This window comes from Tursiops truncatus, chromosome 15 (assembly GCF_011762595.2).
Source record: "Tursiops truncatus isolate mTurTru1 chromosome 15, mTurTru1.mat.Y, whole genome shotgun sequence".
Lineage (NCBI taxonomy): Eukaryota > Metazoa > Chordata > Mammalia > Artiodactyla > Delphinidae > Tursiops > Tursiops truncatus.
Genome location: NC_047048.1, coordinates 74,088,657 through 74,115,255, shown reverse-complemented (window position 1 = coordinate 74,115,255; position 26,599 = coordinate 74,088,657). Strand labels below are relative to the sequence as shown.

Genomic DNA, 26,599 nt, shown 5'->3' with positions numbered 1-26,599 from the left:
GGAGTTCCCTGGTGGGTTTTCAAGGGAGCTTCAGGAAAGGTGTGGCTAACAGGGAGCTCCCTCACAAAGCTAATACATCCAGGATTTAAGATTTGAAACACTGACCGCACCCATCCTGATCGGTTCTCTGACAAGCAGATGGGACCACCCCATGCCAAACCATTCCTGGCAGCAGAAATGGAACAGGGCGAAGGAAAGGGAGGGTAAGAGGACGGGGCAAATTGGTGATAAAAGTATCAACACGAGGACCTGCTGAGAAATGGCAGTCTGGGAATCCAGAATTTCGAGGGGAAAGAGCAGAGGATTTGAAGTCAATTTAATTCACAAGCAATTTATGTAGTTATCAGCGGAACTGTTTACTTTGAAAACACACCTGGTTCCACTCTTCTTGTCTCAGTCCATGCTAATCAGTTCTGACACTTAACAAAAGATCTAAGTGATGCTTACATTTTTCTGTTCCAGCTCAGCACCTCCTGAGACAACTAACACATGGTAAATTAGAAAGCCAAATTCCCAAGGGCGATGAGCTTTCTCACTTAAAATCCAGACCAGGCAGACAGACAGAAATACCTTAATTATTTGTAACTGAACTCCTTCATCGGTCTGAGGGCCTTGAAAACAATTGCAAATGGTTTCAACAATCCTGTCAATCAGCCGCTTCCCGGGGGCTCCACTGTCGGGGGCATTGCCGGTGATGTGCCCATATGCGATGAGTTTCTAAACACAGAAATCATAGACATGAGAAGTTTCTGCCAGGCCAGGGCTGAGGCCGCCCACAGCAGTAAGAGGCAGGCAGTGGGCTCAGCCTTTAACTTCCGGTTCCCACACAGATCTCTCTGCTCTCCTGGGTGCAGGAGGCACAGCCACCCTGAGAGCGTAGCATCCAGCCTGACTCCCGATGGCAGAAGAGCCCACAATGGTGGAAAAGCACGTGTAGAACAGCCCCCAGCGCAAAATCACTTGTGTAAAAAATGGAGCGATTAAAAACTATACATAATAGAGACAGAAAGTAGTCAGCGGCTGCCTAGACCTGGGGGGATCCCAGGGAAACAGGGAGTGACTGCTGATGAGCAAAAACGGGGCTTCTTTCTGAGGATAAGATGGTCTCTAATTAGATTGTGGTGAGGGCTCCACAACTCTGTCAATGTACGAAAGTCACTGAACTGTGTACCTCAGATGGGTGAATTGTATGCATGTGAATTATATCTCAAGCTGCTAAAAAACTTTTTTTTTTCCCTAACAGTAAGATACATAAAAAACTAATGATGACATGGTTTGCTTGAGCGCAGGGAGAACTAAGCAGCTGTAGGCAGGGGTGGGACTAACACATTTTGTAGAGCAGGCTTTCATTCTTTTTGAATGTTGAATCAAACCATGTTGGTGTATTTTCTATTCCAAAAATTAAAGTAAAAAAACTAACTGACTTCTGTACCTACGTTATCAAACTGCATGTCACCCGTGCGGCAGCCTCTTCAGATGAGGCTGCTTGAGCTATGCCCTCTCGGTCAGGTGACAGATCAGTTTGGACAGGGGCCGCCTGCCTGCCTGGGCCACCTCACGCCTGACCTGGATTTCGTCAGGGACAATCTGAGAGCTGGAAGGGAACTCAAAGGTCAGGATGGTTTCAAAGCCTGGCTGAGATTCATGGTCACCTGAGGGAGCTCGTTACAAATACAGATTCCTGGACCTCAACACAAACTTCCTCTAACAGAACTTGTTGGGTGGAGCCCAGGAATCGGTTTTTCTCCAAGTCTTCCAGGTTATCCTGATGGCTGACCACATAAAAAGAACCACTCATCTGCTACAAGCCCTCTGGGATCTGTGAATTCTAAGGCACCCTCTGCTTCCAGTGACTTAGTAAAGACTCTGACAAATGCTGTTCTGTTCTTTATCTTTTTGGTTTCTGGCGTGTCACATTCTTGATCTACCTGCCCAGAGACACACAGCTCCTGAGGCGATCCACAGTGCCGCCACCACTGCAACAGGAAGATGCGCCGCCCTGCGGAGGCCAGATGCCGTTTCTCAATGGCTCTTCCCCATCATTAGCCTCGAAAGCGCCGCCATTCAATAAGCAGGAAGAAAAACAGATGGAAAGAGAGTGACTGAGAGCACAAATACGACATTGCTGGATCAAGTGACCGAGTGAGCAAAAGAGAGGCCTGCACACACTCTGCTGCTCAAGACCAACCCCAGAGAGCTCCAGACGGAGGCGGGGAGGTGCTCAAGTGTGTTTTTGAAGAACAAGTCCAGATGCCTTTTACCTCATCTGCTCTCATCACTGCTCCCCATGCGGGCTTCCAATGAGGGCAGCGCCAGCCGCCTGGTAAATAAGCTCTGGTGCCGGCCACCTGGTAAATGAGCTCTGCTTTTGGACACTGCTGACTCCTTACTCCTAATGGACTCAAGTCCGTTTTGAGTACTGGGTTATGAGTGGGATGGTCTATGAGCTCCTAAAATGTGAATGCTGAAAAGCAGGCCCCACAGAACCCAACACTGACGGTGCAAAGCAAAGATGGAGGTGAATTACAGATGTTTAAATCAAATATAAAAAAAGATTGGAAGTATTCGCCCCTCTATGCCCTCCTTAAAGGGCACGTTACCGTTCCAATGGAAAAGGGTTTTAAGTATAATTTTACTCCCTCGTGAGGCAGGGCCGGAAGAAAGCAGAGTTCCTGCAGCCTGTGGGTCTTTCTAGTTCTGCCTTCTCACCCTTCCTTGTACCGGATGTTGTCTTGGCACTGGGGGTACAACAGTGATAAGACAGTCCTTTTTCTCACAGGGGCAGAAGCGTGCTTGGCAGGCTCACTTGAGGAAGGTGCTCTGCACAGTGAGTGAGGTAGAAAGTACTAGCAGGTGTAAGCAAAGGATGGACATGATGGGATACATTTCTAAAGGCTCCGCCCGGCTCCTGAGTACGGAACAGGCTGGAGGGCAACAGCAGTGGAAGCTGGGCACCCATGATGAGGCCACCTCAGCTGTCTAGGGGGGAGATGCTGGTGGCTTGGACCATGAGGGACTGACAGAGATGGAGAGTAGAAGTTCCTGTCTTATTCTTTGCTGATGCGAAGCAGGGATGGGAAGAAGGGCAGAGGAGGGAGGCCTCTGGGCCGCTGGCTCACTGATACTTGTGTCCAAGGAGGCTGCTTGCACAGGGATGCTACTTGTCAATGCCCCTCTAGACGGGGAGGGATAAGTAAGATGGTTGCATAACACATCATTTATCAGTCCACAGGAATGCCCTCAATTTGCATGTAGTGTTCTGGCATTAAAAACACTGGTGTAAAAAGCAAGCCACAGAAAAATCTGTACAAGTATAAATGATATATGATATAATTTCCAGCTACTACAGCTGAGTTGAAGAGTTGAAATGGAGACCATACGACCTACAAATCCTAAATATTTAGCATGTGGTCCTCCACAGAAAAATGATATCATAAATGATATCACTTATGTTTAAAAAAAAAGAAAGAAAGAAAAAGAAAAAAAGAAAGAAAAGAAAAGAGAGAGAAAATTATACACCTAAATAGGCAACTGGGTTTGGGGTTAGCAGTCCAAGGGCCTTCAGCCTTAATCTGTAAAGTTCTAAAAGAAATTTCTAACAGAGAATATAGTCAGGTACAATTTATATTATTACAATAGATTTTAAAATGTGCATTAAAAAATCCAAAGTCTTTTAGAAATAAGAGATAAAGGATAATGCTTGTGGGCTTCCCTGGTGGCGCAGTGGTTAAGAATCTGCCTGCCAATGCAGGGGACACGGGTTCGAGCCCTGGTCCGGGAAGATCCCATATGCCGCGGAGCAACTAAGCCCGTGCACCACAACTACTGAGCCTGCGCTCTAGAGCCCACGAGCCACAACTACTGAAACCTGCACGGCTACAGCCCGTGCTCCGCAACAAGAGAAGCCACTGCAATGAGAAGCCCACGCACCGCAACAAAGAGTAGCCCCCGCTCACCGCAACTAGAGAAAGCCTGTGCACAGCAATGATGACCCAACACAGCCAAAAATAAATAAATTTATTAAAAAAAAAAAAGATAATGCTTGTGGTATGAACCAGATGGCTCAGACCAGTGGTTTCCTACAGCCTTACGTAGAAAGAAAATATTAGAAGTCTGTTTCTATCTACTTTTTTGTCCTACCCTTTCAAAAGGTCTGTTTTTGTATTGTTTATAATGTACATAATTTAATAACAGTAGTACCTGTATATAGTCTTATAATTGAAGAAATACGAATATTCTGAGAGAATATTCTGAAAAATAATTTCTGTGGTTGGTATGTGCCCAGAAAAACTTGAAGATCACTCACTAGTTTAGGCAAGCCTGAACTAACCCTCCTTCCTCCAGTCCTGGCCTTGGGGGAGCGTGTGGCGACCAGGTGCTGGAGAAAAGGAATAAGGAGAATCTTTGTCACTTGGGAGAAGTGAGAAGGGAAGGCTCTGGGCTTCTCCCTGTGGGGGAGGGAATGCTGAGCCCTGTACTCACAGCAAACCAAACCCAGAAGCACCTTTGCTACCCCATCATCTCTCCATGCTCAAAAAGGGACTCCTTAAAATGCCCAGGGCACAGCCTCTGCAGCTGGCTTCAACCCTGCCAAAACCAACCTTTACTCCTAGACACTGGCCCTCCATTTCCAAGGCAGAAGTCACATCACCCACACTGGGAAAAGCCAGTCAAACAGGTTTGCAAGGACAAACCCCAAGAGGAAATGAATTTTTTCATTCAGTATTCCAGGGAGCACCCAGCCACTTTCTACTGTCATAAAAAGGACGATACATTTTGCATTTTGTATACTAACCAAAGAAATCTTAGTGTACCTATCAAATTACAGAGAACTTCCATTCTGAAAAAGAGAGTGAACCACATGCCAAAAGCCTCAAGACAGGTACTGCACTCAAGTCGCTGAAGTACAGCAGGACGTCGATGTTTCCATCAGAAACCATACTCACACATACACAGAGTTCCAGAAACAGACTACTTCCAGGAAAACACAGCATATTTTTAATTAAAGAGGCCAGACTACAGGGTAATAGTTAAGAGCAGAGGTCAGCAGCCTTTTTCTGTAGAGGACCACATGCTAAATATTTAGGCTGTGAAGTCACATGGTCTCTGTTCCAACTCTTCAACTCAGCTGTAGTAGCTGGAAAGCAGCCATATAGATAATACATCAACGAAAGGGCATGGCTGGTGTTATGGACTGAATGTTTCTGTTTCCGCAATTCCTATGTTGAAGTCCTAACCCTCAATATGATGGTATTAGGAGGTGGGGCCTTTGGGAGGTGATTAAGTTTACATGAGGCCATGAGGGTGGGGTCCTCATGATGGGATTAATGCCCTATAAGAAGAGACCAGACACCTAGCTTGCTCTGTCTGCCATGTGAGGACACAGTGAGAACTTGGCCATTTACAAATCAGGAAGACGGCTCACCAGGAACTTAATCAGCTGGTACTTTATCTTGGACCCCCCAGCCTCCAGAACTGTAGGAAATAAATCTCCCGTGTTTAAGCCACCCAGTCTGTGGTATTCTGCTATATCAGTCTGAACAGATTAAGGCAGCTATGTTCCAATAAAACTTTATTTACCAAAGCAGGCTGGAGGCCAGATTTGGCTCATGGCATAGTTTAAGGACCCCTGATTAAACACAGGCTTGGGGTAAACAAGTCCTAGACACCCACCCAATCCCATCACTGCCTGGCCAGGGGAACTTGGCAGGGCTGGTCATTTTATTCTCCAAGCCTCAGTTTCATTGATTCTAAAATGAGGATGAGAGCAGGAACCTCAGGTGGTTGTTGGGAAGATTAAACATGATGCTGGGGATAAAGCACTTAGCACAGGGCCCAGCACAGGCTGAGTGCTTTAACACACTGGCATTGTTTAGGACACCAATCATGTTAACTAGCAGCACCAGCTTCCAAACTAAACCTTAACATGAGGACAAAGCAGCTAATTATGCCAAATTTCCTCTGAAAATGTTCACGGCAACAAATATTTCAGGATAGAAGTAGGATCTGAGCCTGCCACTTTAAAATGCTTGGCTCATTACATGTTCCACATAGGACAATCTGTACAGAATTATACTGAATGAGAAAATGGCTTTTCATTTAGAAGAGCTGCTTCTGTGAAGAAACTCTCACCAATTTTCAAGTATAGATATATCAAACAAGAGAAATTAATAGAGTAAATATCAGACTAGAGATGCCAAAGATGTGGCATGCCCACCGCCACTTGGCGGTCCTGTTCCTCAGCAGACGCGACCAATCAATCATGGCACTTTCTCAAGAAACCCAGATGAGGTTCCAGGTATTTGTTCAACACAGCTTCCAAGCAATAAAATATAGAACCTATTCACTATTCCTGTTCTAGAAAGTACTGATAAATTGTGGCTCTCTCCACTGTATTTTTTAAAATTTATCAAGCTCTTTTCATTGCTGTAGGTTGCCCACTGGGGTTAAAAACAAATGTTTCTGAGGTAACCGGAAGCTTCATGAGTAGATCTTATGAAAAATACAAGAATGCTGGACTGGGAATTAAGAAGCCCAAGTTGCAGTCCTGTTTCTGTCCCTCACTATCTGCACGTCATTGGACAAGTCACCCTAATTTCTCCACTGCTGCTTTTTCACCAGTAAAAAGTAACTTATAACAAGGTTACTTATGGCCCTAAGTACAGTCGATCCTCATTATTCACAGGTTTGTACTTGTGACTGCCCGCTCACTAAAATTTGTAAGTCCCCAATCAATATTTGGGACACTTTTGTGGTCACTTGCGGACACCTGCAGCGCAGTGAAAAATTTGAATCACTTGATGCACAAGTTCCTGGCTAAGGTCAAACAAGGAGACGCTCTGCCTTCTTGTTTCACCTCTCATACCGTAAACAGTGTCTTTCTTGTGATCTATTTATTGCCATGGTTTTCACATTTTTGTCCTTTCCGTTGGTGTTTTCGCCATTTAAAATGGCCCCCATGCACAGTGCTAAGTGCTGTCTAGTGCTGTCTCTGTAGGATGCGCCCTACAGAGAAATGACGTGTGATCAGCTTTGTTCAGGCATGTGTCATAGTGCTGTTGACTATAAGTTCAATGCTAACAAATCAACAATATATATTAAATAAGGTGTCTTTAAACAGAAACACACAAAGAATAAAGTTATGTACTGATCAGCTGATGAACACGTGACCAGAGAGGCTCACAGGAACCTAGCCCTGTATTCCCTCCAGGAACAATGCTTCAGGGTTTGCTAATTCCGTGTTCACAGCAACTTTATAGACCATCACCACAAATAATGAGAGTCGATGATATCTATTTCTCTACTTGGCATTATGAATATTAATGCCATCAATAAAGAAGTAGCATTAAATATCTTATGTACCCGCATATGTACCAAATATTCCAATCAATGCTAAAGGTTTCATTTAGGAAAACATACATAAGAGAGATCAACAAAATACTTCGAGAGAAACGAATTCTTTTTTAGGTAAAGAGGTCAGACCTCTCATTCTTCCCTCCCTCACAAGACCTCCATAAAGAATGAGCTGAAGGGCTTCCCTGGTGGTGCAGTGGTTGAGAGTCTGCCTGCCGATGCAGGGGACACGGGTTCGTGCCCCAGTCTGGGAAGATCCCACATGCCGTGGAGCGGCTGGGCCCGTGAGCCATGGCCGCTGAGCCTGCACGTCTGGAGCCTGTGCTCCGCGACGGGAGAGGCCACAACAGTGAGAGGCCCACGTACCGGAAAAAAAAAAAGAATGAGCTGAAATGCTCCTTTCTCCATCACCTCCGGAAGCATTCTGAGTACCAGGGGGTTACGGGCACAGCTCCTGTGCAAAGGACTACCTGTGGCTTGAGAGAACATCCTTTATACAACCAAGTTGAAACATGGTACCTGCAAGCAGTCGAGGGATGTGCTGACCACCCGTGGGGACTTGGACTGGCAAGCCAGCTCAAATGGAAGGAAATACTTGTCAGCTTCAATGAAGTTTGCCTTTGGTGGTGCGGTAGCACCAAGCCTAGGAAAAAAGCAGGAGAGGGCCGGAGAGGGGAAATGAAAAAAAAAAAAAAGAGCTTGCTTTTCCTACCCCCCACTCTAACTTCCCATCCCACTTGCAATCATTTAATTAAAAGTGCCTGCAAACTGCATCTGTGGGGCTAGACAATGAAAAGTTTAAACACATGCATTAGGAAAAAACACCAAGGGGCCACAGGCAGAGAACAAGGTCTCTGATGAGCAAGCTGTATCGACAGCGGCCTGGACTGAATCCTGGCACCTGCCACGTCAGAGCTGTATTTCTGAAATGGGACTCACTGGCTTCATTACTATGAAGATGAGGAGCAGCCCCTTAACAGAACAAGCTGCCCTCCTGCCTGAGGAAGCATGACATACAAGAGACAAGGGCTTTGCCTCTTCTGTCAAGAGAAGGTACAACAGCATTAACTTGACCTTCCTTATCCTTTCCTCCAAATATGCAGTTGTTGAGCCAGTAACCTGTTAACTCGGTATCAGTTCAAACACATACAAAGTCTTGCCACGTGCCCAGCGCTGTGCTAGGAGAGTGTGTGCCACCTGAGGATCAGAAATATGGGAAAACATGCAGAGAAAGGGGTTCCCACGGCCACCACCTACTACTCCCTTCATACTGCACTTCAGCAAGGAGAACATGCCCAGGCTTACCTTTGCTTTTCTATTTCTGCTTTAATTTCATCTGGTGGGAAAGAAAGAAAGGCATGTTAGGAGCATGCAATATGTATATTAAAAAAAACAAATATAACAAAATACTGAAAGCTATCTAAGTAGGGGGATGATGATCTTTTTCTCTTTCCCACATTTTCTGTAAGTATACATACTTTTTCTTTAGCACTTAAAAAAATTGTGGTAAATATGTGTAACACAAAATTTACCACATTAACTATTTTTAAGTGTACAGTTCGGTGGCATTAAGTACATTTATATTGTGCTAAGTCATATATAATTTTTATGAATTAAAGTTAATTTATAAACCTTTACCATGGAGGGTACAACAACTACATGGTTACGGTTATGGAATAGTGCCAACACTCAGAAGTCACAGTCTCAAAGAGAGATCATCTTATTTCCAGGAGACCAAGATTTTGTGCCATTGAGACAAGAACATCCTATATCTAAACACGCCGGACTCCCCCACAGCCACTTAGTCGAATGCATTCCTACGTGTCAGGCTTGGCAGGCTCGCGGTATTATCAAAGCAGGCCAGTGAAACATGTCTACCTGAATGCCATGTATTCAGATAACCTCCAAAAGGCCAGCCTTCTTCACACAATCTCTTGAGAGCCAGTGGTTTGGATATGGCATTAGTTATCGTAGCAACCCCAGAACACAGTTCTGGAAGTGACAAGTTTCCTTTTCCTGGACAACTCTATTCTAGACTGACCTTTAGGAAGTGAAAACCGAGTAACTGGACTCACTAGAGGTGGCAATTTTAACCTTCAAGCCACTCTTTCAATGTCCTCTTACTACACACATAAGAAAACAGAAGAGGAACACCAGATGACTAATATCAAACATTTCGCTCATGGACCACAAGGCCTGTGACACACAGGTTCTGCTAAAGAGAGCTCTGTGGCATGGTTCCTGCTCCTCTGGGACAAGAATCCACTCAGGAAGTAGCTCTGGCCTCCTCTAGCTGAGGCCCCAGGCTGTGGGAGTGGCCCGGGAAATCCAGCCCAGGAGGCTGGTGGCCAAGCTTTCAGCTTGCAGAAATCAACATGCATAATGTCAAGACTCTGCTTGGTGGTAATATTGTCTGTCACCGTGTGACGTGTCAGAGGGGCACTGATGCCGGAACTCAAATGCAAGGGTTCCTTCCAGTCATGGTTACCTTATTAGAGTTAAGTTTAGCTGTTAAGTGTATCTGAAGCAATTAGGCATTTGTTAGAGTCTGTGCTGACCTCTGAGCTCTAAAATAGTCTGTTCTAGAATGCCACTGGTGTCAACCCACCAGTTGACAAATCAATCACCAGGATTGCTACTTACTCACTGAGGCACTAAGGGTAATCAAATCAAAGACCTATGGAGGCCAGGCAGGAAACCTCCTGGAGAGACACAGGTGGGTGTAAGACATCAGGGGCAGGGAGGACCCCCTCCCCACCCAACAGGGCATGGAGCGCAGCAGAGTCTCAGTCCCAGCCGATTGAGCCCAGAGATGCCCGTTGTTCTGATTTTTCCAGAAGTCAAAATCTGGATTTTAAGTGAAAACTCCAACTGTAATTGGAAGTAATTTCAACTGTTTAAAAAAGTTATGCTCAGGGACTTCCCTGGCAATCCAGTGGTTAAGACACCACACTTCCACTGCAGGGGGTGCTGGTTCCATTCCTGGCCAGGGAACTAAGATCCTGCAAGCCGCGAGGCATGGCCAAAAAAAAAAAAATTATGCTCAAATGAAACTTGTTTGCAGGCTGCCCTGACCTTACACTACCAGTCTGCAACCTTTGTCTTAAGGGAGAGGGAAGAATCAAGGAGAAAGAAATTCACTGGCAGCGGAAAACTAACTGCAGGGCGTAAAGGACTATGACCAGCACAAGGAAAACAAAACATCCCCGTTTTATACAAGCAAAACGTTGCCAAAGAATAAAGAGCAACTAAGGAGCCAGAGGACCAGGGTTCGAGGCCAAACTCTGCTATATCTTACAGATGAAGAGACAAGATCCAGAAAGGTTACAAGTCAGTGAGAGGTGGAGCTGCGACTTGAACCCAGAAAATTAGGCTCCCAAGCCTGTGTTCGTAACCTCTTGGGTAACTTGGCTCTCAAATAAGCATGTCGAATTACTCCGCAACCTATAAGTGCGAAACAATATAAACACTCGTTTTGCATCATTAATTCAAAGCGTGAACGCTGTGATGTTCGTACTGCCCTGTAGTACGAACATCCCTCATCCAGCCTCGGGGAGCCTATTTACAACCCAGGCTCTGGAATCCCCCCACCTCTTTTTCTGGCCTGATGGGACAGGACCACAGGAAGGTGCACCCTGGTTTTCCGATGGGAATGAACAAGGGCCAGTGTGACTTGAGCAGGGCAGGGCATAGCCCTCCACAGTGAGCAGTACCTACTGCAGAAGACCAAGAAACTGCGATCTTCACAAAACACGTGATCACAGATTTCCTTTAGTCTTCTTAATCTATACTTAAGTATTCCCACAAGTATGAGGAATTGTTGCACTCTCTAGAACATTCTTTGTTAAAGAAAAAAAATTTGAAAAATCCTCTCCACAAGGCCCAGTAGGGGTCCAGATAAGGAGAAGCCCCTGGAGGGCAGTGGAGGAGGGGCCTGAGCGGACCTATGTTTGGACAGATCCCTCTGGCTGCAGTTTTGAGTATAAAGAGGAGGGTGGACAGCACAGAAGCAGGGAAGCCAATCAAGAGGCTGCTGCTAATAACCCAGGCAAGCGTTAGTGGGGGCTGGGGCCAGGGCAGGGGCAGAGACGGATGAGCATGAGCCACAGGAAAGCTGGAAACGGCTTGAGGGTAGTAGTTCCATATAGTCTGACCCAACAGGTGGCTTCTAGATATATTTGGATAATACAATATTTTTTTCCATTGAAAAGAGGCAGGGGACTTCCCTGGCGGTCCAGTGGTTGAGACTCCGTGCTTCCACTGCGGGAGGCACAGGCTCGATCCCTGGTTAGGGAATTATGATCCCATATCCCACATGCTGCATGCAGCGTGGCCAAAAAAAAAAAAAAAAAAGAGGCAAGGAAAAAAAAAACAAACAGGGAAAAGGTGTGTGGCATGGGGTCCCACAGAACACTTGACATAGCCTGGTGTGGTGAAAGACAAGAAATGGGTTGGAAGTTCCGAAAGAAAATGGACATCTATTAGCTGAATGATGCCAGGTAGGTTATTAAACCTCCCTGAATCTTGATGTCTTACTCTAAAAAAAATGAGGATGATAAAAAGCAGCCCCATATGCTCCAGAGACTGTAACTAGGCAGTTGGGTGTAGGTAATTCTTTTAACAAACCCAAAGTATTGATGGCTAAGGCAGTGTCAGGCATACACAGGTGGTCAATAAATGTCCGTTCTCTTGCTCTTATCTTAAAACAGGAGTCAGTAATAGTATAAAATCTCTAGCGCCATCGGTGGAATGACGGAAAGCCAAGGGAAAGAAGAAAATCAGTGGAACACAAATCATCATAATAACTGCTGACATTCGCTAGGGGCAGGTGCCCATTTGGTCCTCCTTACAACTCAGGAAGACAAGAGACTCATCTCCTAACCATATACAGTGAGGAATCTGGACACAGAGAGGTGAAGTCACCTGCCCACAGTCACAGTAGGAAGTGCCACTACAGGATTCACACCCAGGCTGTCTGCTCCAGAGCCAAAGAGGAGGAGGATGGGTGAGGGAGGAGGAGTGGGCACACTTGCTCCAGTTTATTGCCCTGCCTTTTAACATGCACTGCTCTCCCAACAGCCAACTGGGCAATTAGCAGCAATAAATAAGCAGGCTGGAAAGGAGCCAGACCTGAGTCGGGTGGGGCAGCTGCACCTGAAAAGCCATGCTGTCTTCCTGGGAAATCCTTCCTGGCCATCGCTGTCAGTTGGGAACCTCGGGTCACACCTCCCCATTCATCAATGACTTTGGCACCAGCTCACATTCTCTGCTCCACTCCCAAGCTAAGTCCAACAATGACCACGACCAAGCTCAACAACGCCATCCCGGTCAACCCCCCAAAGCCCCACAACATCCCGTGGAACCTTCACCTCCCCTCACACATCTGATCTGCATACCCCTCTCTACTATGCAAACCAACACTACCCTCAGTTCCCCCTCCACCCCAAGTCAGCCTGGCGTGGCTGGCCATACTCTGAATCTTGTCCCTGTTTGGAACTGTGCTACTTCTAGCTGCTGCCTGTTCTCCGCCCACAACCTCCTTTCCTTCCAGATGACCCACTAACTGCTCCCAGTAGGACCCTTCTTTGGCCTGTCAGACCTGACAAGGCCAAGAACTTGTCAGCTTTCCCCTCTTTTCATTTTCCAGGATGGTCCCATTACAGGATTGTTATCTGAATGACAGCCAAACAATAGGCTTGACTCTCTCTGACTTTTAGTCTTAACTTCTGGCAAAATCCCAAACTTAGATTATATGACCCTCTCCTCTGACCTGTCTCCACCTAACGACTAGACCTCTGACTACAGGGCAAGTTGGTAGGTCTATAGAGGCCCTAATCACCAACCACAATGGAACCCTAAATACTGCCAGTTAAGCTCACCACCTCCAACTCTCCACAAAGACTCCTGCACATTTCTCTACTCTCTTCAAATACCCCATCTCTCCCTCCTAGTCATCACCATTCATCTTTACTCACAACCGATGGAGCAGCCTATTTCATGCAGAAATTAGAAGCCAACACGAGGAGACTCCCTCAACTTCCTGTTGGCCAATCTACAAACTCACCTACTTCTGTACCCAGCCTGCACTCTCTCCTGCTAGAAAACAGTGTCAAGCCCCTCCAACTCTGCAGTCTCCCATCCCTACTGCCTCCTGAGGAACTACCTAGAATCTGATCACTTCTCATATGCTGGACCATCCCCATTACCCCAGACCAAGCCACCATCATCTCCCACCTAGACTAAGAGCCTCTTTCTTAAGTGGTCTCACAGCTTCAGCTCTCACCCTTCCTCCCGGCCCACATCTTTGTCTACACAGCAGCCAGAGGGATTCCCTTAAAATGTAAATCAGATTACATCTGCTCAAAATAGATTATCCATAACCATCATAACGTAAATCTGATTAACATCTGCTCCTTTGCACAAAATGCCACTGGCTTCCCATCTCACAGAGTAAAAACTCACAATCTTGAACTTGGCCTCCAAGCCTCTAAAACATCTGGCCCCCTGCTATCCCTCTGATCTCACCTCCTACCACCCCGCCCCCAGCTTACTTGTTGCCTGTCCTGTTCAGGGCCTTTGCACTTACTCTTCCTGCCACCTGGAATGCCCTCTCTCCCCCAGATATCCACAAGACTCACTCTTCCCTTCCTTCAGATGGCTGTTCAAATGTCACCTCTTCAGAGAGGCCTTCCCTCTCCACCTAAAACTGCCCTCCTTGTGATTCTGGACCACCTTACCTGCTTTATTTTTTCACTTTACACCGATTTTTCCTAGTTTTTCATCACAGTATTTATCACCCTTGACATACTTTGTATCAGTTCACTTATTCTCCATCTTCCCCAGTAGAATATAAACTCTGTGATAACAGAGACTTCCGTCTGTTTTGTTCACTGCTGAATCCCCATTATCTAGGAATTCCTAGACACAGAGCAGGCACTCAGTATTTGCTGAATGAATAAACTGTCCTTTCTCTTTCTTGCATTATTTAACCTCTCCCTTAACTGGCTCCCTTCCCAATGACATTTAAACAAGTTCAAGCCTCTTCTACCTTTAAACAAAGAAAAATATAAAACCCAAAACTCCCACGATCCACATCTCCATCCTCTCCTTCACACCCCAGGCAAAGCCCTGGAAAGAGCTGTGTCTGTTTCCTCACCTCCCATGCGTGCCCCAACCCATTCCAGTCTGGTCTTCACCTTCACTGCATCAGCAAAACAGCTCAAGCTAAGGTCACCCATGACCCGCATGTCTCTAAATCTGATGGGCAATTTTCCAGTTGCCATCTGACCTGACCTCCTTGCAGCATTTGACCTGACTGACCTCCCCCTCCTTGAAACTTTCTCGGAAATTTTCTCGACTTCCGGCTTCATAAGCACCCGTTTTCATCTGCCCTCTGCTTCTTGTCCCATCTCTTCTCCATTTCCTTGGTAGACTCAGCCTCCTCTGCCCAGCCAGGTAGGCCAGGGTTCCTCGGGCCCAGGCTCTCCTGCCTCTCCTTTTCTGTACACTCTCCCCGACAGGCCTTCGCAGCCTCAACTGCATCTTCAATTCCCACCTGGGCTCGGATGACCCCCAAATCTCGATTTCCGGTGCCGGCCTGCCTTATGAACACAAGGCTCGTACATCCATCCACTTCCTATTCCACCTGTCCAACTGGATGCTCAAAGGCAGGTGAAACTCAACACATCCAAGTCCCAACTCAGATCAAGCTCCTCCACCCACCTCTCCCTAGATGGTCTTCCCACCCCCATCTAAAAGAACTGCACCACTATCCATCCAGTTGCGTGAGTCAGAAACTTAAGAGTCAGCTTTACTGATCCACTTTCTCGTGTTCTTACCCAATCCATCACCAGGTTTTCTTAGTTTTACCTTCTAAACAAGTGGGGATACATTCACTTTACTCTGTTACTACTGTCACTACTTAAGTCCAGGCCACCAGCATCTCTCCCTTGGATGACGGTAACTGCCTTCTCACTGGTCCCTGGGCAGTCCCTCTGGTTTTCCTCGAAGATGTTCTGAACATAATGGCTAAAGTGATCTTTCCAAAATACAAACCTGTTTATCCCATCACCTTCTTCCCTGTTGAGAACTCTGCAGTGTTATCTCACTGCTTTTGGTCTAAAAATCAAACTCCTCAACATAACCTCCAAGGTCTTGCATGGTAGGACCCTGGACTACCTCTCCCACCTTATCCCCAAAACCTCTCCCCCTTCATTTGCCATGCTGCAACCACACAGTGGCCTCTTTTAGTTTCTTTTAAAAAAATTATTATTAAAGCTTTTTAAAAATTTTGAGGTAACTACAGATTCACAGGCTGTTGTATCTTTTAGTTTCCTTAACCGTCATATTCCTCTCTGACACAGGGCGTTTGCATATGCTGTTCCCCCTCCTGCTGCCATAATGCCTCTCACCCTAACCTATTTAATTTTTATTTATCATTCAGCTCTCAAGACTTCCTCAGGGAAGTTTTCCTTCATCCCTTTGTCCACTCCCCTTGTGGGACCAGGTTCCTCTCCTTCATAGGAGTTGTCAGGTTATTAATATGACTCAGAGGACATGATCATCTGAACAGTCCCCTTCTTCCCCATTAACTGCAAACATCATGAGAACAGGGTCTTTGTTTGTTTTGTTTTCCTTGCATCATGACACCTGGTATGACACCCAAGTAAATATCTTCTGAATGAATGTCACCCTGGTTTAGTCAGAAGGACTACATAGAGAACAAGTATGCACTGACTACTCCTTAGGACAGAGGGAAAATTTAAGAATTCTAGGTCCTAGCACAAGAAGGCTGTTCTCCCCACAAGTCTATAAAACCTAATGAAATACCTAATAAAAAAGCTAAAAGACTCATTTACAACCAAGACGGTAAACCCAAAGAAGCTTCTTATAGGAAGACTCCAGGAATGAATTCGCAAACAGTTAAGGATTTTCTAAGATAACCTTGCTGGAAAGAAAGTCAAGTATTTTCCAGGCAGGCCCCCTCAGCCTGGTGAAAAAGAACTCAATACAGTTCTGAGCTATTTATATAGGAGACTCCATGTACTTGCTGATTAAGCACACGTTTTCACAAGTTTGCTCTTTTCCATAAAGAATGGTCTCACTGTTTTCCCCAGCACTGCTTACGGTTTCCCCTGAGATTTACAAGTACAGGACAGAGCTCTAAATTTTTCCAACCACTTGCCTCACCAGTGTCGAAATGTCAGAGACCAGCAAAGATGTCCATAAACCAACCAATAAGGGAGGCAGGAAGAACAAGTATTCAGTTCCTTCTCCCTTAAATATGGTAACACCAATGCCTCTGAATTTTAGTAGGTCATTTGTTAGGTGCCAGATACGGTGTCAGTTATTTATTGCGTTAGTTCATATAACCTTTACAACAATCCTGTGACACAGGCATTATCACCTTTCTCATCCCAGGAAACCAAGGCTCCGAGAAGCTAAATGATTAGTCCAGGATCACAAGACCAATCAATAAGCAAAGTTTCAAACACAGCTCCCAATGAATTTTCTGCCAATCCAACAAATAAATGCTTTTCAATAATCAAAATTCAATTTTTAGTGCTGCTTCTAGACAGAGAACCTCCTCCTGCAGAATCACTATAAAGCTTTTCAACAAAAAGTAATGTCAGGGTCCCAAGTCCTATTATTTCTCAAAATTTTTATAATCTACAGCACATATAAACAAGATGTCTAATCAAAACACCCGACTTTGCTAACATTAAAGGTTTTATTTTGTGTTCCAATTGAAAGCCTTACTTTATGACAATTTAGGGATATTTTTGGTATTTTTCAAATTTTGCACTTACATTCCTCCTAATAATGAGAACAGTTATTTCAAACACATCAAAGTTAGAAGAACAACAACATCGTATGCAGGAAAAAGCCATTTACCATATATTATACGGACATGTGAATGCTGAATGTTTTTTGTATATTAACATGCAACTAAAATTTATGAATATACTCCCTTAATTGGCTTCATCCTAATGACATTTAAACAAGTTTGAGTCTTTTCTACCTTTAAAAAAAGAAAAAGAAAAAACCAAAGAACCCCCATGAGCCACATCTCCCTCCTCCCCTTCACAGCATAGCCAAACCTTGGGAAAGAGTTGCGTGCGCTCACGGTCTATTTCCTCACCTCCCACTCACACCTCCACCCACTCCAGACTGGTTTTCACCTTCAGCGTGCCACCAAAACAGCTCAAGCTAAGATCACCAATGACCCACATGTCTCTAAATCCCGTATATTAAACAGAGTAGCAAATCTGAAAGTGGATTTTATGATTTATATGTCAGCTACCCGTTGTAGTTGCTGCCCACCTGGATGTGCAGATGTAGGCAAGTTGCCCTCTGAACTTTGGTTTCCCTTTGCCTGCCGTACCCAAAGACGGACATCAATCACACGTCACAACTCCAGAATGAATAGAAGAGTTTACTGCTGATGTAGAGAGAGGTCATAAATCAGCAAGATATAATACCTCAAATGAAACTCATGGGAAACCAGCTCTTTAACTTCATTTCTTTCTTCCTGTTAGTCCGTAAATTAAACCAAAGACATAAGCAGTAAAAAGCTGCAGAGAAAAAGCTGTGATCTTTTTGATTAGAGGCTTTCAAATACTACATCTCAAAATTCAACTACAAAAAATACGGTCTCTTTACTTATTGAATGCTCTACTTACTGAAACATCACCAAAAGTTCACTGCATAGAAACTTCACTGCCAATATAATGATTGTTTAAGACTCCAATGAGTATTTTATACAACATAAGAACTTTTGTATGGAGGAGCAATGGTAGTAATAGTTAAGATCTTGGGCTCTGGAGCCAGACTGCCAGTGTTCACAGCCTGGTTCCACTGCTTCTGGTTAAGTCACGTCAGCCAAGCTCTTAAGGCCTTTGATGAGGATAATAATAGTAAGAACTAAACTGCATGTGAAGCGTATGGCACGGTGCCTGAAACACAGAAGTGCTTAGTACATGGTTGATATCATATAGCTATTATATAACATGTGATTTAAAAAAGTCACTCACTCGGGCTTCCCTGGTGGCGCAGTGGTTAAGAATCCACCTGCTAATGCAGGGGACACGGGTTCGAGTGCTGGTCCAGGAAGATCCCACATGCTGCGGAGCAACTATGCCCGTGGGCCACAACTACTGAGCCTACGCTCTAAAGCCCACGAGCCACAACTACTGAAACCTGTACGCCTGGAGCCCGTGCTCCGCAACAAGAGAAGCCGCTGCAACGCAAAGCCCATGCACCGCAAGGAAGAGTAGCCCCCGCTCGCCACAACTAGAGAAAGCCCGCACACAGCAACGAAGACCCAATGCAGCCAAAGATAAATAAATAAAATAAATAAATTTATTAAAAAAAAAAGTCACTCACTCAATTGGGTGATAATGATGCGTCAGAGTTAGGATCGTCACTATATAATCGCCCCACTCTGGTGAGGGATGTTGGTAATGCGGAGACCATGCACGAGGGCGGGCAGGGAGGGGAATATGCGAAGTCTCTGCACCTCCCAGGCAATTTTGCTGTGAACCTAAAACTGCTCTAAAAATTAAAGTCACTCAATTTCATATGAAAAGCATAGGTATGTTTAATGACAACTGGCAATTACAGAGCACTCAGCCCCTACTTGGCACTTTGTGGGTATTAAATTATTAAATAAGATACCGAATCTCCTACCATATATGAAGACTACTGTGAAAACAATTCAGTTAAAGTTTTCGAGATTTCCAGATTTTTCCACACCATTCGAAACCACTCAGCTTATTTTCTCAAGTCTCTAAACTTGATAGAGTTTAAGGACAGAAATATAATTTAAAGAGACCATGTGAGAGAATGGCTCTTAAATAAAACCTCTGTGAAAGGGAGGTTTAAAAATGTAATTATGTACCCCAACTGGAGGGCTGAAAGGTTCAAGACTATTAATATATATAAAAACTTCATTAAGAAAGTAAAGAGCAACAATGTCCTTGGGGTGATGAATACTTTCACAGGCTCTTTTGATTTCTCAATAAAGGCTGGAAGGCCATGATCCTCTAATCGGGCAGACCCTACCTATGCATTTGGCATTTAGTGAAGATGAATCCCGGAGATTACTCCAAACCTATTCCATCCTGATCATCACTGTTTTTACAAGGAACAACCCTTGTCTTCTTTGAGCTTAGCAAGTTAACACTCTAATAAACACAGCCTTTCACTCGTGTAATTACATTCCTATTTATTGCATCTACAAACCAAATAGAGCAATAAGTCATTCTTGAACGAGGAACCAACCTAAGTTAACATCAAGCCAGGGTGCTTAGAGTGTCTTGTGGTTTCTCACAGCTTAAAATAATAAATAACAGAGCAAGCCTTTACAGAGCACCTACTACATGTCAAGTTTTTTGCACACGCCAACTATCTTTTTTTAAAAATAAATTTATTTGTTTTATTTATTTATTCATTGCTGTGCGCAAGCTTTCTGTAGTTGCAGCGAGCAGGGGCTACTCTTTATTGCGGTGAGCGGGCTTCTCATTGCGGTGGCTTCTCTTGTTGCGGAGCACAGGCTCTAGGCGCACGGGCTTCAGTAGCTGTGGCTCACGGGCTTAGTTGCTCTGCGGCATGTGGGATCTTCCCAGACCAGGGCTCGAACCCGTGTCCCCTGCATTGGCAGGCAGATTCTTAGCGACCGTGTCACCAGGGAAGCCCCCTAACTTTATCTTTATAATAACCCCATCAGGAAGCTATAAGATCTGTCCAAGGTCACAAAGATAGCAAGTAGAAGGCAAGGGATCTGAACCCGGGCAGTCTTGAGTCCACAGAACACACTCCAAATCCCTACACCACACAGCCCCTGCATCCGTGATCCCCTCCCTCTAATATGCTACAACTGGTGGAAGGTCACAGAAGCTGTTTGCTGGAAGTGCTCCTATCGTTCAAACATTTCAACTTTGAGCAGTCACTTACAGCTCCTCTTATCAAAGTGAGTAATAATCTATACACGGCAATCTCTAAAATACTCGCCACATTGCAATGCTTCGTACACAGGCTTGTTTCAGCTACTTTTACTGGACACAAAACTGGGCCTTGAGATGCAGAGTGAAATATCACCAGATACTTTGCTATACGCTTTCTTCTGCAGTCATTTTTAGTTAACAGCAATGACACACAAGTACTGTCTTAAAAAAAAAAAAAAGATGGCCAGTCTAACTCTTTACATAGGTTCCCTTGTAATAATTACTCAATTTGATGATGATGAGCCACCATGACAGTTTGCTATTCAATTAACCTGTGGTCACATTACTTCCTTTATCGGCTATTTCTTTTTCTTAAATAACATCATATGGGATATTTTATTTAACTCGTCTATATTGTTTGACAAGAAAAATATTTTTAACGGAGAATTTATATTTTCAGTATAGGCTATTTCTTACAATTCACTACCAAAACCCTGAATGTGCATTCCACAATTTGGGTTGGAAAAATCTGAATTTCTCAACAAGGCATGATCCAAAAATATATAAAAAGCTCTCAATGTTAAGGCCCTCTATGATCCATGTGACGATTTTATACGTACGTTCCAACAAAGTGATATACAATTTGCTGAAAATCTGATGTTAAGTGTTCTGAAGGGGGAATGAAAACTTCTCTGCCAAATAACTATTTTGAAACTTCTGCAACAATTCACTTAAAGTCACACTGAGAGGATAGAATGCAGGCAGATTTCCAAGCAGAGTTGTAAGTACCAGGCTTTTGCCTAACTACTGCTTTGTAGTGCTTATCCTGCATTCCTGATAAAACAATATCCAACAGTTAGCCTTGGTTTCCTGAATAAAAAAGCTTTACAAATCTAAGTCTCAGTAAATTCCTCTAATTGATCCTGAGTTTCACAGGACTAGTATGTTTCCAGATTTTCTCAGCAACAACCACCTTTGTATCAATAGTTCTTGATCCTTGAGGGAGTCTCAGATCCTTCTGAGAAGCTGATGAGAGGCACCGCCTTCTTCCCAGAGAAATAAATGCAAAGTTCACAAACCCATTCCTAGGCCCCAAGAGAAGACTCCCAGAGTACCCTGCACCAAATGAAAGGAGAAAGGTGATGGTAACCTCAAACTCTGTGACAGAAAAGCAAACTTTCCATTTACGTGGTCACTTGTTAGGGAAAACAGGTCTTTTTACAGATACCAAACCAAAGGCATTGGGGTGATGAATTAACTTGATGCCAACTCTGGTCAAATGTATTGATCCTCACGGCCTAGAACTCTCTTCTCCTGAAATTCTACGTGGTGAATACTTCCTGCCTTTCAGTACTCGGCTCAAATGTCACCTCCTCAAAAAGGATTACTTTCTTGACCACCCTATGGAAAGCAGTCCTCAGGCCCTTTTTATCACATCTACTTTTACAAAAAATTTTACAGAAGTAAGGTAATTATGAAAAAATTACTTTTAGGGCTCCCCTGGTGGCGCAGTGGTTAAGAATCCACCTGCCAATGAAGGGGACACGGGTTCGAGCCCTGGTCTGGGAAGATCCCACATGCCGCAGAGCAACTAAGCCCGTGTGTCACAACTACTGAGCCTGCGCTCTAGAGCCCGCCAGCCACAACTACTGAGCCCGCATGCCACAACTACTGAAGCCTGCAAGCCTAGAGCCCGTGCTCCACAACGAGAAGCCACCACAATGAGAAGCCTGCGCACCGCAACGAAGAGTAGCCCCCGCTCGCTGCAATTAGAGAAAGCCCGTGCGCAGAAAGGAAAACCCAACACAGCCAAAAATAAATAAACAAAATAAATAATTTTTTTAAAACTGCTTTTACTAAAGTACTTATTAGCATTCAAAAAAATGTCTCATTCATTTTAAAATTTACTTATCCTGCCTCCCCTATTAGAGTAGCTCTGTAAGGGCAAATACCTTGTCTGTCTCATTCCCCATTGTATCCTCAGTGCTTGCCACCCAGTGGGCATTTCATAAATATTTGTTGAGTGACAAACTAAAAGATAGGATGTTGATGATGGAATCAACTACCAAGGTTTTAACTAGAGATGAATCAGACTTCTCCCCTCTTTCAATCATCTGTGGGTCCATTCAGTCAGCATCTACTGCGTGTTAGGCCCTGTTGCAGATGCAGGGGATCCAGCGGTGAATAAAACAAACAAGTGTCTCTGCCCTCACAGACCCTCTATTTGAGTGGACCGCAAGGAAAGAGCAGATCTCTTTAACACTACAATACCTGAAGGTGCAGGATAACCCTCTACATTCCCTCCTGGAGGGAGTTGTGGGCGATCCCCAAATGAAAGGAAAACATACACCAGTTGGGCACTTCCAAAGCAGGCCTCAGGAGTTTCCCTAAACCAGTTGGGCAGCTCTGCTCACATGGGGTAACTCCAACCAGCAGAACCCAGGTAAAGAAAAAACTCAGAGCAAGGGCTGCTGCTTCTGAAGGTGACGAGAGAAGGAACCAGGAAATAGGACGGCAAGGGGCCGTGGCAAGAGCCCTGGGCTGGGAGGCTGGAGAGCCAGCCCTGGCTGTCACCAACTTGCTAGGTGACCTTGGGCCAGTCCCAAGCTGGCAGGGCATCAGTTTCTCCCGCGGTATAATAAGGAGGGCGGGAGGGTGGGACTCGGGGTCGTGGGGAAGTGGCGCCCAGGAGGCCGGGCTGAGGCCCCGTGGGGTAACAGCAGGCGTGGGGAGGCCGGCGCGGGGCCGGGCCGGGGCGGCTCACCCACCGAGCGCCACCTGGCAGGCCCTGCGCAGCTGGGAGTGCTGGGGCCGCTTCACCTCCTTGTCGGCTAGGATCTTCTCCAGGGCCCGGGACACGAACATGCTCTTGGTCTGGCTCTCCTGCATGGCCCCGGCCCAGCGGGGGCTAAAAGCCCCGCGGGCGGATGGCGCTAACAGGCGGGCGAGCGAAGCTGAGGGCCCGGCGTCCACGCCGGCACCAGCCGCGTCCGTCCGCGCCGCCCAGTCAGGAAGCGACGCCGCGGCCCCACGGCGCCGCCATGTTGGAGCGCGTCACGTGACCACGTGACTGGAGGGGGCGCTACGGCGTCCGTCGACTCCGTGACCCTGGGGGGCGTGGCCTAGGCTTGGGGCGGGGCGGGGCCAGGTGGACGAGGAGGGGAGGGGCGAGGGTGGAGGAAGGAAGGGGCAAAGTTGGGAGGTGAGTAGAAGTGGGTGGAGGCAGGAGGGCATGTGAAGGACGGAAGAAAGGTGGTGGTAGGCAGGAGGGGTGGTGATGGGAGTGTGAGGAGAGAAGGTGAGGAGAAAGGCCATGAGGAACGTGAGATTGGGGATGACAGGGTCAGAGAAGAGATGAAGAAGGAGAGATAGAGGTGGAGGAGATCGGAGGAGAGGAAGAAAGGAAAGGGAACAAGAGGACTGGAAAAAAAGAGAGAGTGAGAGATGCTAAAGGAGTAAGAGGAGGAAAGAGAGGAGGTGAGGGAGAGAGAGAAGATGGAAAGAAAGTTGGTGAGTGAGAGAGAGGTGATTAGGGAGTCAGGGGAGGTGAGGAGAAAAGAGAGGAAGCTAGAGGATTGGAGGGGGGGCGGGCGTGAGAGGAGGGGAGGCGGGAAGGTAAGAGGAGAAGTGAGGGGAAAGGGAGGGGGAGATAGGGAGAGAGCAGGGAGGAAGAGGAGAGTTGGGGAGCAGAGCAGAGGAGAGGGGGAACAAAGAGGAGGAGAGGGAGGGAAAGAAAGGGAAGGGGGGAATTAGGAGGAGAGGGAGGCAGAATGGAAAAAGAAATGGTGCGGGAGGGAGGTGAAGGGGGAGGAGGCGAGAAAGGCAAGGAAACAGGCTGGGAGAGGGAGAGAGCAAAGGAGGGGGGCGTGGAGGGTGGAGGGAAAGGGCGGGGGAGAGAGGGATGGTAAGGAGGTGTATTCATGCACACTCTCCAGAAATGGGATTTCACCACCCCTGTGGCAAGACACACACCTTCCACACAACTCTCCTGTCCCTGGAGTAGACCCGACTCCTGGCATCCAGTCCAGTGAACTTCTGTGTGTCCAGTGCCACATCTGTGCGTGGTGCTGCCAGAAAGGACCATCCCGAGTGCACCTCCCTCTGGAGTGTATCCATCTATTTTCATAAACCCGTGGTTCCTCCCAGTGCAGTGTGCGAGGTGGGGACACTTGGGGGCATCAGACAGGGGGAAGAAACAGAGATGGCCAGTGTCACACAGCCTGCCAATGAGGGTAAGGAGACAGATTCTGGCCCACTCTGTGCTGTCCACTGGAGCCCTTCCTTTCACACTGCCCACCTCCCCCAAGGGAGCCATGGTGCTGCTGGGTGTGCAAGGGCAGTGTCTTTTTGGAATCTCTGGAAACTTCTGACACAGACATGCTCAGATGCTCAGGTCTCAGCTCAAACGTCTCAGGGAGGCCCTCCCTGATCACTGTGTTTAAAGTAGCCCCTCTCTCCCTACAGCACTTTCTGACCTTTTTCACTTGTTGACTTGTTTGTCATCTGACTAGGGTTTAGGCCACAGAGAAGCAGGCTGCATCCCCAGGGCCTCTTCTGGAGCTAGGTAGAAGGTTTCATGGCCATAAATTCCATTGCTGTCTGGAGACTCCAGCTAAGAAGTGAAGTCTGCATAGGATGGATAAACAGCAAGGTCCTACCATATAGTACAAGGAACTATATTCAATAACCTGTGATAAACCAAAATGGAAAGAATATGAAAAAGAATATATATATATATATATAACTGAATCATTTTGCTGTACAGCAGAAATTAACACAACATTGTAAATCAACTGTACTTCAATGAATAAATGTTATCTCAAAAGAAAAAAGAAAGAAAGAAGTGAAGTCTGTTTCTCTACCCTCTTGTGACTTGCCTTGACCAATAAATGTGGTGGGAGTGAGGCTGTGCTCTTCCAGAACCCAGGCATCATGAGGTCTTCAGAGGTGCAGGAGCATCTGGAAGAAAGAGCCCATGGAGAGAGAGGCCCGTTATCCCAGCACGCCTGGCTGAGCCCAGCCCCCAGCTGACCCACCAGCTGAATTCAACAGCTTGAGAAACCCTGGTGAGACCAGTAGAGGAACTGCCCAGCTAACCCACAGATTCGTGGAAAACAACAAATGATTGTTATTTTAAGCCACTACATTTGGGGGTAGCTTGTTACACAGCAATACATACATCACTGAGACACTCCTCAGTCCTCACGTGTTGAATGAATTAGTGAGTGAATGAATGAACGTGTGAAACGCAGAAGAAAGCAGTGCAGTCCACTGACTAACAGGTGTTTTGAGCCATCCCCCCATGACAAGGTCAAGCCATGTCATTCTCCTGCTGAAAACCCTACAGTGACTCCCCATCACTCTCCATTGTCCTTGGAATTGAGTCTAAGTATCTCACTGTGGCCGACTTCTCTGGCTTCATCTCTCTCCCCCTTTCCTCCTCGTCAGGACTCTCAGGCCATTCTGGATTCCTTTTTGTTCCCATCAAGGGCTTGACTTATGTACCTCGGTTATGCTCCATCATTGCTTCTCCTTGAGGGCAGTACCACCCCCAGGGACATTTTTAAAATTTTGTGGAGGAAATATTTTTATTGTCATGACGGGGGGAGCAGGAATGCTTGTCTACATCCTGCAGAGAGCTGGACATTCCCAGATAGCAAAGAATTACACATGTCCCACTTGGTTGGACTAGACATTCCTGGAGGTGAAAAAACCTATTGATAATGATCTCAGCCTAGAACCTACATAAAAACACAAAGCATTTTTGGTGCGGTTTTAATATATATTGAATTTTCCAGGAATGCAACTGTGATTATAATTCAAGGGAAAACTGTATTTTGTCTGGAACGTTACCAAATGCTGTTCACTGTTTCAAAACCACATTGCCACCATTTAGGCCAGCCATGGTATTTGAGTTGCCCCAATGGCACCCTTGCATTTGCAGCTGTTGTAATCCAGGGGATTTGACTTTTAGGTTCTAGCAGCTGACTGATTCATTATATCTCTTAGTGTAATAGCACCTAAACATTTATATACTGAAATCAAATCTACAAATTACACATTGCTTTCCTTTTGTTTCATCTTTATTAGGTCATTATATTTTCCAAAAAATTATGTGCATAGGAAGGTTTCATTATCTATGAATTTCAATTCAGAATAGTTAACGGAGGTAGAGTGTGCATCCGTGAAGGTGGAGACATTGTTCTGTTCACAGCTTTACGCCCAGAGCACATAGGAAGTGCTCAATAACTACTTATGGGATGAATGAATGAATGAATGCAGGGAGGGAGGGAGCTGGATTA

General features: G+C 45.8%; 1 protein-coding gene across 3 annotated transcripts in view; it reads right to left on the bottom strand.

Annotated features, from left to right (window-relative positions):
- Positions 1-23,344, bottom strand: part of ARFGEF2 (ARF guanine nucleotide exchange factor 2) — a 99,060-nt gene extending 75,716 nt beyond the window's left edge. Inside the window, exons 1-4 of one of the 3 annotated variants that reach the window (XR_012326383.1) lie at positions 23,066-23,344; positions 8,659-8,689; positions 7,873-7,996; positions 571-717 (exon numbers count right to left, since the gene is read on the bottom strand). Coding sequence is in view for 1 of the 3 variants with exons in the window: in XM_033841078.2 (XP_033696969.1) it covers positions 571-717; positions 7,873-7,996; positions 8,659-8,689; positions 23,066-23,186 (423 nt within the window). In the remaining 2 variants the exon portion in view is untranslated. Of the gene's footprint in view, positions 1-570; positions 718-1,928; positions 2,038-7,872; positions 7,997-8,658; positions 8,690-23,065 lie in introns of those variants that run through there. The other 2 variants (XM_033841078.2, XM_019943858.2) reach the window with 2 other exon arrangements.
- Between the last annotated feature and the right edge of the window lie 3,255 nt (positions 23,345-26,599).